Source organism: Hibiscus syriacus, unplaced genomic scaffold (assembly GCF_006381635.1).
Source record: "Hibiscus syriacus cultivar Baekdansim isolate YM2019G1 unplaced genomic scaffold, ASM638163v2 tig00110457_pilon, whole genome shotgun sequence".
In the NCBI taxonomy this organism is placed as follows: domain Eukaryota; kingdom Viridiplantae; phylum Streptophyta; class Magnoliopsida; order Malvales; family Malvaceae; genus Hibiscus; species Hibiscus syriacus.
Window position 1 is genome coordinate 88,748 of NW_024062744.1, and position 16,267 is coordinate 105,014.

Consider the following 16,267-nt stretch of genomic DNA (forward strand, 5'->3'; position numbering starts at 1 on the left):
TACATCACAATTTCTAGGATCAACCAAAAATTGTTGGGAAGTTTGATTTGGAAACCATTTTCTTGATCTTCATGCCCACTCCATGACAGGTATTCAATTTGAAGACAAAAAGAAAGTATCTTTCAGTATATTTTACTAAACAGGTTCATGCAAGACTTCGGCCACCTGGACTCGAATCCTACATTCATCCTTGCAGCAAAAAGAAAATCTGTTATCTCCTGCCAACTACAATAAGGTAGAGATAAAAGGGTTGGAATCATAGGAGGTTCTACATAAAGTAGCAAAAGGAAAATCTGCAAATTAATTAAGTCATAAAGCAGTTTAACTTTAACACCGTAGCTTCTGAAAACATGTTATAAATTTGGCTTCAAAAACAGTAATCTGAACAGGTGGGTCAATATTAGCTCTTAAGAGCAAAACGCCAAACAAATATAAAACAATAAATGCCGAGAAAGTTGCTTTTATTGTGAATGGACGCATTCCATCGCATGTTGTGACAAAGTAACAGAAAGAAAGAAAGGCCACTAATTATTGTTCAGATAGCACTTAAGTTGACAGGATCACGCAGGAACCTCTCCATCTATCGTGCCCTAGTCTTAATGGACATGTCAAACACCTTTTGTCCAAACTCTACCACAATCCCACCAAGAATACTAGGGTCGATCTGCCACAATCACAGCATTATAATATTTACAACGCTATTCACGAAAGAGGTGAGGCCAGGGTAGCAAAAACAAGAATAAATACCTTCTGTTCCAACTTAGCCTGCTTCCCCTGCTCAAGTATTTCCTGCAACGTCTCCTTATGTTCTTTCTCCTCCTGAGAGGGAAGGGGCTGGTACATAAAAGACACATGTCACATTGAGAAGACGATGACTTCCAAATGCATACGCTTAACACTAGGATGCAGCCGAATAGATGCTAGTAAACATTTGATATCACCAACATCTGGCTTTATAGGTTAAGAAAAAAAAGTTTGCAATCACAAAGACCTCAACAGACTAACAGTGCATATATAAAATCGACAATTAGACCAAAATATCAAATATCTACTTAATTGCTTTCATTTGTTAAGGTGCATTCTTTTCCTTCAAAGGGAGAAAAAGAGGATAGATTGACATCTCAGATTAAAGAACACGTTTCCTTGAAATGGTGATGAAAGTTGTCTTACAGAGAACTAAACTTAAATAGTACACTTACAATAAAACTTGTGACAATTACTTTAACTTCTCCCCTATGAGCCATGGTCAACTCCACAAATCACTTTGCAATGCTTTCTATGTTCCTGAGCCTTCCATTCTCAGCCAATATAACTAGCATGGATATATATAAAAACATCAGGGAAGTATTTAATCCTTAAAAACAAGGAATCAAGAGCAATAAGGAATACAAAGCCATTGACAATGAACAAGTGCAGTTGTAGCACAGGCTAACATGCAATGAACAAACTCCTAATGGAATGCCAAACAAGCAACTGCAGCTATTATGATTTGCAAATCATAGCAGACACGAAATCACTATATTGAACCCTATATATTTAGGGAAAAGGAAAAGAGAAACACATATAGCTGAGAAAGAATCTCTTAGATCAAAAACAACTACAAAATTAAAGGGGCAAAAAAAGTCTCAACAACAGGAAAAACATCAATAAAACATAAACATGGGTGAAAGGGGGTTTTCTATATTATAGTCTATAATAACAAGATCATATGGAGCATGATTTGGCCAAATACAAAGTGAAAGAAACTCGGTACATAATAAACTAGAACAAAGGAAAAGGTCAACCACGATATGGCAAGCTATATATCCTGTATAAAAGATTAGCTAGATAGCAACATCTAGGTAGATTACTATCATACAATTAAAAAACTCATTGAAACCATGCATGTAACATCATACGCTTTTATATGCCAATGATAACAATCAAGATTTCCTGCATCAGTTTAATAGCAAAGTAGCTACTTGAGACTCATTCTTCCCTGAAATACCAAGTAAGCTGATCACCTAATGATTAGCATTTCAGTTGGACATCAGACACCCTATGTTCATAAAGAATGATCAAGGTATCCTTGGTCTCAATTTCACAGTTCATCACAATCACACAAAATTGAACTTCAGGAAAGCCGGCAACAGCTCTAACCAATTTACATACTTCAGATAAAAACTTCGTTAATCTATTTTCCGGTTTCCATACCCAAAAAGTTCTTTGTAAGATCTGAAAATTCAGCTTCCCCGCATATATCATTAATGGCTTTGACTCGTGTCTCTGCAGGTACCGACAGATCCTTGGTGAATTGAGAAAACAATTGACTGTTTTTCGATGCCTGAACTAGGTCAAGAAGTTCAGTCTCGACGTTTTTCAGAGCATTTCCTTTAACTGCTGCAAGGTACAGTGCAGACGCATAGTTTCCAGATCCCCCAAACAAAGCCAAAGGCACCTGAATGGCAATAACAACAAACAAAACAGAGTTAGAACACCTAAACTTAAGGGTCTGTTTGTTTGCCGTAAAACCAATTACGGAATTGGTTTTCCCCGAAATCCCGTGTTTGTTTCATGTAATTCATTTTCCGGAAAATGTTTTCCCGTGTTTGTTTCACGTAATTCGTTTTCCGGAAAATGTTTTCCCGTGTTTATTTCACGTAATTCATTTTCCGGAATGTAATTCATTTTCCTAGTAACAGAATTTCCTTTGTGTTTTCTGTAAAATGACTTACGGATTCATTTTCCGTAAGTCATTTTCCGAACTTTTCACTTTAAAGCAAAAATACTCAAAATAATTTTTATTTTATAAATTTAATATTAATAAAATATTTTAATATCATTTTCATCAAAATATTATTTATTAAAATATTTAAAATATATTTATTAATATTTATAATAATATAATATAATATTTTTAATATTATATAAAATAATCAATTATATTATAATAATATAATATAATATAAGATATTATATTTTTATTTTAATAATATTTAATATTGTTTTATATATTTAATAATGAATAATATTATTTATATATTTAAATAATATTTTAGTAAAGATATTTAAAATATATTAATTAATATTTTTAAAATATAATATAACACTATTACTTTAATAAATAATTAATATAATTTATAATATTTTATTTCACTAAAATATACCAATATTAATATTTTTATTAATAAAATTATAAAAATAATATTTAATAATAAATAAAATTATTTTAATATTTTAAAATAATAATATTAAATTTTATGATAAATAATATTATTTATTATATTTAATATTTGTAATAAATAATTTTTAAAAAACTCTTCAACTAGTGGAAAAAAGATTTAAATAACATCTTTCAAACATCATAAAACGTTTTCAAGATGTTTTCCAGAAATGTAATTCATTTTCCAGAAATGTAATTCATTTTCCAGAATTTAAATTCCAGTAATTCATTTTTCAGTAATTCAAATTGCAGTATTTCATTTTCTGAAAAACCAATTACAGCCAAACAAATAGACCCTTAATTCAACCCTGAGCATTTTACAACCAAGGTAAATGGGGCAATGAAATTGTTTAAAACCATGAACTAACTAAAACATGTAAACCAAAACTATCATGAATTCATGGAAAAGAACATTTTTTTTAAGTTAAAAGAAACAGCTTATGTACCTTAACTTTCTCGTCCTTTTTTGGGGAAGCCGTGGAATAATTCTTCGAAAGCTGTACGAAACACGACGGGAAAAATCAGACAGAGCAAACTTTAAAATATAGCACGACCATTGCACTGCCGTGAAATGGAAGGTAAAAAAAATCCGATGACAAGATAATAAAGCTTTGCAATATCCCGCCTAAGCAATCAATTTGGACATCGCCATTACATCTCACAACGAAAACATAACAGTAGTATAAAAACAAAGACATGTAAACATACAAAAAGGAAATCATATCGAAAATCAGACTTGGATCATCTCACCCCTGAAAATACAAGGTGCGATCGAACTAGAGTATGAAATACAATACAGAATAGAAGAAGGTACCGATGAGAGAGATGACAATTACCTCGGGGCAGAGGAGAGTTTGGTGAAGAGTGGATCTGGGAGCGTGAGAAGAGAGAAGATCGGATCTCAGCAGCCTGTCGAAGAGGGAGGAAGTGGATCTAACGCACGCTGCCATCGCCATTTCTGAACACGAACCCTAATTCTTGCTTTTTGGTTCTGAAGATCGCTTCTTTTGTGTTTTTTTTTTCTTTCTGGCGTGAGGTTGTGAGGGAGTTTGTATTTGAGCCTGAGCGTGAGATCTTCTCGGGCTTGGGATGATTATTATTTTATTTTATATTTTTCATTATCAGTTCTCAAGCTTTTTCACACTAATATTTTCAACTCTCTATTTTTGAAATTATTTCATCCTAATTTTTAAATTATTTCTCAAAATATTTTAAACTTAAGGGTAAACTAATACGAATGACCACCCAAATATGGGGTTAGTGTCAATATGACCATCATTTTTAAAATTGAGTCAATATGATATTATCACCTAACTATTTAATTTGTTCTAATATAACCATTTGTCGTTAGTATTTATCAGGAGTGCTTACGTGATAGTTAATAAAATTAGTATAATTATATATTTGATCCTCGATACTTGCACATTCAATAAATTTTGTCCTAATTTTAATTTTATTTAATAAATTAACCATACAATTAGGAGTTACAAGTTCCAACATATGAAAAGTAGATAGCCATAATGTTATGGCATTTCTGCTACAAAAATGGAAGTACTTTAGTTGAACTTTTATCTGCGTATTGGAACCAATTAAATAGTTTGGTGATCATATCATATAGACTCAATTTTGAAAATGGTGGTCATATTGACTTCAACCCCATACTTGGTGATCGTTCGTATAGTTTACCCTAAATTTAATTATATTTCTTTTTTTAGATTCCTAAGTTTTATCTTTATATTATATAATTTAAATTTTTAAAAAATTCAATGTATGTCTAAGTTTTATATATTTTCATACGAGTGTTTTTATATCCAAAATTTAACGAATCGAGACAGATGATTTTTGTTGTAGCACTATATTCTAAAAATATCCACATCGTTTTGTTTTGTTTTTTCGTTTTTGTTTGCTAAAAATTCAATAAAATTTTTACATTTACTATATGTTACTTTCTACCGTGATGTTGATCGTTGTGATCTTGTGTATGACTTCAACAACTGGAGAGAAGAATTTCTTATTCAGGTATGTATTCCGAAAGCATACATGGATTTAGAGAGAAATCAGATTATATTTCTCAGGAGAAAAAGTTCAGCTATTTATAGAACGAGGCAACATATGAAACCAGTAGATCCTGCATGAATATTCGTTTGAATGCATATTAGCATAGGGAATCTGTCTTCTTCAACTTACCCATAATAATTCCATTAACATGTAACTCTGTCCAGATCTCTCTGCAATGTCCTACCCAATAAAATCCAGGTTTTTACAAACTTGTTAGAGCAAAACAAAAATAATGACTGGACCTGGGAATCTTTGAAATCAAAAATTCGGAAAATTCCACATCCACAGCGTTTGAGCTCTTCAAATTTCATGAAAATATCAAGAAATAATATTGCTTTATGATATTTTCTTTATAAATAATAATGCTCGACAGCAAATTCAAACCAAATAGCATATTCACATATTGATAACGAGGAACTAAAAAGATACTATAATGGCATTGAAAAGCTTTAGGTCGACCCTATTTTGGTTCATAAAAATTTCATGACCTGGATACAAGTAGAGTTGAAATGATGTAAAATTAGAATTACCCTATTTGTCAGGGTAATCGGGTTCATATCAAGTTTGCCAGGTCTACTCCAAATTGTCAAGGTTGAGAGTTACCCTGGAAAGCTATCCATTAAAATTAAGGACCGTCTTAAGTATTTACTTTGCAGAACCATTCCCAACAAGGGGACTTCGTTCTACAACAACGTTCTCCACAGGGTTCTGCTCTCCCCATACAGCTGCATCTAGATATCCAAGCTCAAAAAGTCTATCGAGAATTTCATCATCTGCCGGCTCCAGCGCCCAGTTGAAAAGCTGTAAGTAGTTTGAAACAAGAATTCAGAGGCTTACACCCGAGGAAGACGATTAACATTTGCAGAGCTACGAGATTACCTGTCTTCCAGTAGCCCTATTTTCAGGATTGCAGTCTGGACTTATCCCAATTCCACGCAATCCCAACAGACTGGCTGGGAAAGCACAAACTCGGACCTGCAAAGGCAAAATCAACCATAATATCTCTTTCAGGAGTAAGTTTATGTAATCATTAGTGCCTTCATTGCTTGACAATGGTGGATTATCATACAAGGCTTTCTTCAAGTCTTAACAATAATCACACAGAATGTGATATACGAATCTTAGAACAGATCTGATTGAATCCTAGCTTTGTATAATATAGCCACAAAACTTCAGCAACATTTGAGAATAAAAATATTATTGCAGTACTACTCAGAATATCGAAATACCACTTAACACCCTAGCAATTTAATTCAAAACCATTTATGATCAACCATCCTTGTTTCAGCCTTCTATTTGATTGAAAATTTTCTTAAAATATAATGTCTTGGAACAAATAGTTTCCCATAATTTTCGGAGGCAAGTTCAGTTTTAAATGATCTCAAGAAATTTATACCGTTTTAGATGCAGATGTTGGGGGAATAAATAATGTTAAACCCCCATCAATGCATAGACGATTCCGAAACATTGTCGCTGGGCGAGGAGCAAGATACCTGCAAATATATGGTTTTATCAGGTTCAGGCAACTTCATGGCAAGTTGTTCAATTCAGAACTGTGCCTTAACCAATTACCCAGGAATGAAGGAAGATGTAATGACTGCATTGATTAGATCTTCTTTAGAATCAAATTGATCCACCAGTAAACCTCTAGGCCTCCAAAGAACCTGAGTTACAGCAACTGACATAATAGTTGCAAATAAAATAAAAGAAATGTTAGTTGTATGCTCATGCATGCAAATAATAGTTACAATGTTATCATGATCTAAATGTGTGATTTACAGATTCTGATTGTAGGATAGTAACATTATTTTGCCGTATGCCCGTGCATGCTTCAAGAAAATTTATTTATGAGACCTTTATACTCCGTGTAAAGTAATATACAAACAGTGTCTAATTTGTTTTCAAGTTACCATACTCACCACGAACCCTCCCGTTGGACCTAGTATGAATATCATGAGGCAGAAAATTGTCAAGAACATCTCGGAGAACAGCCTGTTGGTTTTAGAAAAGGATGAGTTAACATAAAACTTAAACTTGATCAGAAGCTGATGCAGAAACATGAGTTTTTTAGTGAAATATTAAGCAAATGACCAAAAATGTATGAGATACTAAGCCACCAAAATATTAAAGGTGAAGAAATCAGGATCCTTTAAAGCATTGATGATTAAATATAATTATTAATCTCTGCATTCGTTTTTAGTGAGCAAGTAGACCACAAATGTACATGCTTATTAGCAATTAGTGACCATCAATCATCCACACTACAAAAATATAAAGTAACTAAATTTATTAAAACATCACAATAAGTGCATTAAACAACAAATACAATCATTGTGCTAGGCCTAGGCATACCCCAAGACGAAAAGCAGTCCCTTTAAGCCGGCAATCATTAGCCAGGATTTTAGTTGCTTTTAGGGCTTCATCCATGCTAGCTCCAGAAGCAATCACTGCACATACTATAGCACCAGCAGATGAACCAGACAATGGTGTGGTTTCCTAAATCAGAGGGGAAAAAGCAGTATCAGGTATGGTCAGTGTGTTTCATGATGAAATATCACTGCACAGAGTCGGGTAAAGAGTTTGCCAGTGTTCTCAAACTCATAGAGTACTTGCCTAAAACACATACTTCGAAAGCCCTTTCTAAGGTGAAAGATATACTTAATAGGAACAAGTATTCCGGACCTGTATCGTTGACATGATTACCATTCCCAAGCTACAGAAACACCAACCAAAATAACCCTTTATTGTCTCCATAATCTCCTCTGGAAACTAGACGGCTAAATTTCATGGCAAATGCAATTCAACAGTCATTCGAAAGCCAGAGCAGATATATTTGTATAATCAAAAAGGATGTTCATGATCACAGAAGGTCAGTTAAGTCAGATATATGTTCAATATCCAAACTGGACCATGGAAATTCGTTAAGAAAAGAACCGACATTGACAGAATAGTGATTTAGATTATGTTTTCAATTTGTTACTAGCTAGAAAATAGTCGTACCCTCCTCTAACTTTAAAACAGATACCACCGGTGGCTGTTTCCAAAGCCTGCAAGAATTTACATGCTAACTTGATATGCTTGCTTATAACATAAACTTAAAGCTTAAGGAAGCCAAGATTCTTCCTTTCGATTTCCTAACAGGCATGATGACCCTAGGCCTGAAAACCCCACCATAAAAAACCATCAAACAGACCTGATAGGAGGACTCTCTCACCCTTTCTGTTCTCTCACCTACATTGTTCATCTTCTTCTACCTCGACTCCCTCGTCACACAGATTAACCGAATGTTACCTAAACTAGAAGAGATGAACCGCCCATGACCGACGAGACAAACTTATTCCCATCAACAATTCCACATTAGAAGAAAAATGCCAATTAATAGAAATCAAACGGAAATGGTGGACAATCAAAGAAGCAATTCATGTATAGTTGAGAAAAAGAGTAAAGATTAAACCTTTATGTAACCCTTTTCAATGAGAAACTGGGCAACTCCAAGGTGATAAGGGAACAAAAGGCCAGCAGCAGAAAAACTAAACCCAGGGCTTGTAACTACTCTTCTTTCTTTCTCAGCTTCAATATCCTTCACTCTTTGTTCCCATATCACCTCTGGCTCTATCTCATCCTCCATCACTAACCCAATTCTCTCCTTACCGCTGTTTCCACCATTTCCAAGCTCATTCTCACTGATTTTCTTTCTGGGTCTGCTCAAAACAGGGATTGTTGAGCTTGAATCTTTAGAATTCGAACTGCTTTTAATTAATCTGGATGCAATTCCCACGAAAAACTCCCCTGTTGCCACGGCGAAAGACACTTTTTCATTCTTATCTTGTGAGGGTGGAGTTGTGAGGTTATTGTTGTTTTTCGAGGAGTTCATGACGATGAAGGAAGTGAAAGCACGAGGGTGCGGGGAAAGGGTGAGAAAAGAGCTAGATTTTATGGGAGATGAAGGGAAAGTGTGGGAAATGAAAAGAGAAGACATTGACGGAACAAACAATGAGAAGAACTGAAACAACTACCTGCTGTTTTGGTACCGTCTTGAAACTCATTACTAATACATTCAATTTCAAGTTTTTTTTGGGCTTAATGCGTTATATTATTTACCAAAATACTTATCCATTCAATTATTCTGACGATTTTATTTTGATTACATAATTTTTTTATCCAAAATTATATTTATAATTATTTTTATCATGTTTTGGTTATTTGTTGTTAAAAATAAACAAAATCATTGATGTAATTATTTTTTCCAATTTTAAACAATGATGAAGTGACATTATTTTATGAAGATGAATCAGTATTATCATTAATTTTTTAATATTGGCCGATTAAAATGTACATTTAAATATGATTTTAAAAAAAAGTTGAGTGACTAAAATGAAACTATGGAAACAGTTAGGTGACTAAAACCGTGGTTTAGCCAAAAAAGTAGAAAATTATTTGGTTTTGGGTTTGGGTTTTGTTGGGTTATGATTTGGGAACATTTAAATTGTTGTCTTAAGATGCGGTTTTTGCCGAACAAAAGCTGTCTTCTTTGTTTAGAATTGTTCGCTAAACATTTTTTCATCAAAATGATTCCATGAAAATGTTTCTTTCCACTCATCCTTTCTTATTTTTGTTTCTTGTTCCAAACTAGAGGTTAGAAGAAAACGAGAACAAAATTTAAAGCTGGATTATTAGCTTAAATTTTATAGGGAAAAAAAAGATGTAAAATTGATCCATTCAAAGAAATTGAATCCATCAAATATTAATGATTAATCTCAACAGTAGTATTTCATTCTTGACAGAATCTATCCTTGAAAGTATTTAAATTATGGTTATACATAAATTAAGATTATAAATGAGACGAGACATCTCGAGAATTATTTTAGTTTAATTCGATTAAAGTTTAGTCAATATTCTAATTGAATGGACTCGACTCGATTCTAGTTCTTAATGAGGCAAAACGGACTACTTGATACTCTACTCGAAAAGCTCGTGAACAAATCAAAAAAATAATATATTAAAATTTTTTATTTTTAAAATTAAATTATTAACAATATTAACACTTTTATGATATTTTTTTAAAATAATATAATATAATATAATATAATATTTTAATATGCTTAAGGTTCAGTTCGAACTTGAGTTCGAGCTTAAATCGAGCTCGAGTTTGAGCTTTAATTGAATAAGTCTGAGAATGTTTTGAGTTCAAATTTTTTCGGCTAGACTTGAGCTTCAATTTTTTATTTCAAGTCGAGCTTGAAAAATTTAAGCTCGCGAGTTTTCAAGTCGAGTTGAGCTTCAATTTATGATTTTGAATTCGAGTTGAGTTTGACAATTTTAAGTTCGAAAGCTTTTGAGTCGAGTCAACCTCAACTTTAAACTTTTTGAATTGAGTTGAGCTCAACAATACTCCATTCAACTTGACTCATCTACAACCCTAATTTAATTTCAAATAAAATGAATTGTATTCAAACTATTTTTTTATAGAAGTCTCTAGTCTTATTTAAAAATGAAAATATCTAAAATTATAATAAGGATTTACAAGTATCATCATAAATTAAATACATAATTTGAATATTTTTCTATAACATTGAAACTAGCCACTTTAGATCATATAAGAACCATACATAAAAAGTTTAAAATTTTAACAAAAAGACTCTAACGAAAAATAAATATGATAAATATGACTTCATCAGTAAACGAACCACAAAAGAGATATGGTTAGAAAATGATTGTTAATCCAAAAATAATATAAAAATAATAATGATTGAAATATAATTATAAAATCAAGAGAAAGAACGAGTTTATTATGTCTTAAGATTGTTATTCAAAATAACAATCTGAGAGGAAATCAAACCTGAAGAAATCAAATTTCTTTAAAAATAAAAGAAAAAAATTGAAAAAATACTCTTTTTATTTTTGATCTTGTGATCGGAAACAGTTAAGACATGTCACTACACAGTTTCCTTAAAGACATTTTTTTTCACTCTTTTAGTGCTCAAGATATTTGGTCGTATGTCTCGCAAGATACGATAACTAAATGATCAACAAACAATTGCACAAACTTTCGAAATCATTAACTATCATTGACTTCGTCTATAGTCGAAAGACTAAGAACGAGAGAAAATATTTTTTTCAAGAAAATAGAAGTTCTTGAATTCTGAGATATGAAAAACCTAGCATGTTAGCTCAATATTTATAGCGAATTTTCAAGAGAGTTTTACTCCAACCAGATATCTTTTAATATCCCAATTTAAACATATATAATATATTTTAATTTGAAATATTCAAAAGATATGAACTTCTTTTATTATTCAAACTTAAATATATAATCTGAAATATTCAAAAGTATATAATTATCTTTAATAAAGTTAAATAGATAATAAATACCTTTTAATTTGATATATTCAAAGAGTAATTATTCTACTAACATTCAAATTAAATAATATATTTTAATTTGAAATATTTAAAAGGAATATGAATTTAATATAAATATTAAATCCATCAATTAAATTCATCTTCTTCTTCTTTTCAACAGTTGCCCACATGAATGAAATTGGAGATTTTATCAAAACATTTTGACACGATGTGATAATAAACTCTACGATCGATAGTTGCATAAGATAAATAGGTGTCCTCCTTGAACATTCCCTTGTGACAATATATTTACTTTACTGGCTAGAGAGTAGACATGATGTCCTTGAACAATTTTGTCGTTTATGTAAACGATGACTGATAACTGTAAAAAATTATTTTTGGGTCTTTTTACTTAAGTTATTGATTATCTAAAAGTCATTTTCATAATATTTTAGTTGCATGTAGTTGCATTTAGGACATTTATTGCATGTGGTGGAAAAGTTTTGTCTCGTCTAGTTTTTCTTTATAAAGTTGATGTTGTTGATGAGAAGGGTTATGTGTTGGTTGTGATGATGCATGTGATAGGAAATTATCGAGGAGGAAATTATTTGCCATGACAAATTTTGTGCGAGGGCCAAAGGAACTGAAGACAATGACCGTGAGGAACAATATTTCCGCGATAAGTTTTTCTTGAAATTCTGGACGCAGTACAAGACAAATTAGCTAATGTCGCGTGGCCTGTTGTCCCATGAGACTCCCGTGAACCCCTACCCCTGCTGCTAATTTAGGACCACAACCACCTGCCTTGTTGTCACATTTTGGGCAAGAAATCAAGGGAACAAAACCCTAGAAATTCTCCACTATAAATAGAAAATGATGCCCATATTTTTAGGGACCCCTACAATTTCCATATTTTGAGATTTTTGAGGCAACAACACCATTTTCTTTATCTTATTCTTTCTTCCTTTTTAGTGGTAACCTCCATAGTCGAGCTTCATTGAGGTAGCGGCTAGGCCTTCGAGAGAGACTAGCCTACTGGAGCAGTCATGGTGGTGGTCTATGTGTCAAGGTAACAACCCCGTTTTGGGAGTTTCCTTCTCCTTTGCTTTCCATTTTCTTATCTTTGTTGGGTTTATTTTTAAAGATTATCTTGTTTGAACTTAGTCACACCACGAACTAATCTATTTGGTGTTGATTTGTTATGATTGATATTTATTTCATGTTAATGGATGATTTTTAGTATGTTTATGTTTAATGTTGTTTTGTTCACTATTTTAACTTTATGTTGTGGCAATGTAAGAGCTTTTGAGAGATTGCCATTTGTCATAGCCTAACATGCTTAGTCATTGTAAGAGCTTTCGAGAGATAGTCGTTTTCTAAGTGTTGATACCTAATATCGAAAGAGTTAGGTTATATTTACATGAATAAATGAACTAATTCAGGATGGTGAGGTTATAATCCATCTTAGAGATGAGAAGAGGGTTTCAATCAACTAAAAGGAATAATACTCAATTTATAGGCTTGGGTCATAATTTACGCTGAGAGTTATTGTTGTGGCAATAGTTTTATCAGGTTCCTTACTAGAGATGGCCTAGGAACACTTCTAGTAAATCATGTCAGGCAACATAGACATAATGTACTTAGATCATCCTAGGCACAGAATAATTTCTCACTGTAACAAATCCAACCAATTACTCTGTTAGAAGCTTGATTAGTGACGTTTCCAGTCTATTTTCAGCGTTAAAAAAATTCGTCTTAGCAACTTTTATTTACTTACTCTTGTAATTAATTTTTTCCCTAGAAATTTTTATTTGTTTACTCTTGCATATTTTTCTTGTCACGAAAAAATTATCTGCTCACTTAACACATTTCTTGCCTCAGTAAACATTTTCCATTTGTTCATACTATCTGTCGTACCACATTTCTCATTTGTTTATATCTTTGGACTTAGAAATTTAAGATTAGTTAGTGACACCTATTCCTATCTGTATCAATCTTTTAAAAGCCCTCAATCCTTGTGGAGGCGATACTCACTCACTACTATATTACTTGCATCAATTGTGTATACTTGCACCAAATTGTGTCTCACAACACACATATTTACATGCGATCAAGTTTTTGGCGCCGTTGTCAGGGATTGACAATTGGTGTTTTTAAAAGTTCTGTTATAGCATTATTTTATTTCTTTATTATTTTGTATGGATTTATTTACTGTTTTTGTTTACCTTTTTCAGGTGTTGAGTTGTTGCTTAACCTGTAGAAGACCCAAAGAACCATTATCTCAGTTTGAACTTGAAATCGAGCAACTCTTCAGTTAAGAAAGAGCTGTTCAAAGAGCTAAAAGAATTATATATGAAGTTTAAAATGAAGTGGATGAACCTAAAGAATTAAATTATGTGGCAAATAAAAATGCAAGGAATATTGCAAGACCACGAAAATAGAGATCACTTAGCTATCACCTTGGACAACCTGAATCTTGCTATTGTAGCTCCTGAGATTCAAAATTTCTTCTTCCTGAGCGAACACCCAGAGGCTAATTACCGAAAGTACTTTACACATCTGAATTACTCGAAATGACTATATTATATGACAAAGTTGAACTGAATGAAAGTAATGTATGTATCTGAATCGTTGAAACGATCGAATTACTCTGGAAACTCCGAAATGACCGGGATAAACTTGAATACTAAATGACCTAAGTACCCTCTATGACCTAGAATTAAGTGGATGACTTGATAAGTTTGGAAATGCTGATGAACTTATATGTTGTATCGTCTATAAGGGTTAGGAACCCCAAATCAAGCACATCAACATTTCTTGATACCATTTCAATACAGAAATGAAATAAATATCATTAGACTATCTGTTCGTCTCCCCAAGATCCATTCAACGATGATTATGAAGGTAGTCAGTTCAACTAGAGCAATCATTATTAAGAAGTGAATAATGGTGAAGAACCTCGGTCTGAATGATTGGCAAGTATCGCAATGTTAGGATTGGATAGTTTAATTAGACTCAAAATCCTGATAATTCAATTTAAATCCTAAATAATATGAATTGTTTTTTCACTCTCATTGGGTTAAATTACTAAGAATTATTCAAGAACCAAAATGTCTAAAATGCCTCTAATTTCTTGAATAATGGAATCACTCATATCGTATATGAAATCTCAAGTAACTTTGATGTAAAAGACTCTGAATACCTTCTTGATTACTTAGTGCATCTGAAAAAATCTAAATAATATATGATCTTGTTAAATCACTTCTCGAATGACTGATGAATCCGTTAGCTATCAAACCCTTTTTTTTTATAGGGATCTTGTTTCTAAAATTCTATCAATTTACAAAAGTTTCTTGGTTCCCTACCGGATAAATACCAAGTACCTCCGGGGAATAATTGGATCGTCTAGTGTGTTACATATGTGCTATATGATTTTTTTATCTGTCCCAAAATGTGATTTATTGAAGTTACTATTTTAATGAATCTTTTAACTGTTCAATATTCTGATTTACTATTTATGAACTATGTCTACCTGATATGTGATCTCTGGTTACATGTTTTCACTAGAAAATACAATCGTTTATGATTTATGGATCATTAAATCTATTGGTTATTACTTGAACTGTTTTATTGAGACATTATCTGGGTAGGATTCTGGAGTATGGAGGTGCAACTCTGATCAAGCTGATAATTCTTTACGGACCTACGGTATTCCTTGGGTAGGCTCTAAGGCCCCAAGGCACTGCCTTAGTATGGAGACTATATTTTAGTGTACGGATGGAGGGCATTCATGTGATTTAAATAACTACATTGTCATTTTTACAATATTCTATTGGATCATGATTTTGATATTAAAGTTACTGCTCAATATGATTTCTACTGGATATTGTATGGGTAGGATTCTGGAGTATGGAGGTTCAACTCTGATCAAGTTGATAATTCCTTACGGACCTAAGGAGACCCTTGGGTAGGCCCCAAGGTACTCCCTTAGGGTGGTTCCTTTGCTGTGTGCTTATGATAAGTCCTTATAGATGCAGTTCTGGGGAAACTGCATATAGGTGTTCGGTTGGAGGGTATTATTGTGGTTTTAAAATATGTTTTATACTACTAATGTTTTTAAAATATCTATACACATTTCTCCGTTTTGTTGGAACACACTAGACTCCTCAATTTAATCTTATGAATACTTCTCTTTGAATACTTCATTCGGACCGTAAATCCCTGTTTGCAACTGAAGACTAATGGAATCTGAAATCATCGATAGAATCTAATGATGTTTGTCCCAGTAAGGAAAGCTATGTTTTACCATATACCCGGGAACCTATTACATTCATCTGGTAGTTCTGTATTACTGAGCTTTCCAAAGCTCACTATGTTAATTACCATTTCAGGTTAAAGAGGTTGATTATGTGCTTTTACCAATATCAGTAGAGAAGTTCCACCGTCGTTGCTTGCGGAGTACGGTGCATGTGATTAGGGGGCATGTAGGTTGTATTATGTTTTTATATTCGAGTCTGAAACTTGTTTTATTACTAGTTATTGTTGAATTCAACTTCTAATATATAAATGATGTTCTGAACTTGTATTTTATCTATAAATTATTTTACAGTTTTAAATAGATCAATGAAATTTTTAAATTTCCCAGGATTTTCAGTCTGGGTCGCTCTA

At 32.5% G+C, this 16,267-nt stretch overlaps 1 protein-coding gene and 1 pseudogene across 1 annotated transcript; both read right to left on the reverse strand.

The window, feature by feature from the left end:
* Positions 1–46: 46 nt before the first annotated feature.
* On the reverse strand, positions 47–4,256 carry LOC120126329 (annotated as a pseudogene).
* Positions 4,257–5,678: 1,422 nt separating this feature from the next.
* LOC120126328 lies at positions 5,679–9,265 on the reverse strand. The gene is made up of 7 exons (XM_039144545.1): positions 8,715–9,265; positions 7,613–7,756; positions 7,180–7,252; positions 6,833–6,938; positions 6,657–6,753; positions 6,140–6,235; positions 5,679–6,061 (listed from the first exon to the last, which is right to left on the reverse strand). Exons 1-7 carry the CDS (start codon positions 9,237–9,239, stop codon positions 5,906–5,908), a joined length of 1,197 nt encoding a protein of 398 aa, XP_039000476.1. The 5' UTR covers positions 9,240–9,265; the 3' UTR covers positions 5,679–5,905.
* Positions 9,266–16,267: the final 7,002 nt, after the last annotated feature.

Excerpts from the sequence above, each read along its gene's own strand:
- LOC120126328 (XM_039144545.1), bottom strand. The coding sequence starts at position 9,239 with ATGTCTTCTCTTTTCATTTCCCACACTTTCCCTTCATCTCCCATAAAA. Across the intron at positions 7,253-7,612 it reads GGACTGCTTTTCGTCTTGGG|GCTGTTCTCCGAGATGTTCT; the intron begins GTATGCCTAGGC and ends TAAAACCAACAG. Across the intron at positions 6,754-6,832 it reads ACATCTTCCTTCATTCCTGG|GTATCTTGCTCCTCGCCCAG; the intron begins GTAATTGGTTAA and ends ATATATTTGCAG.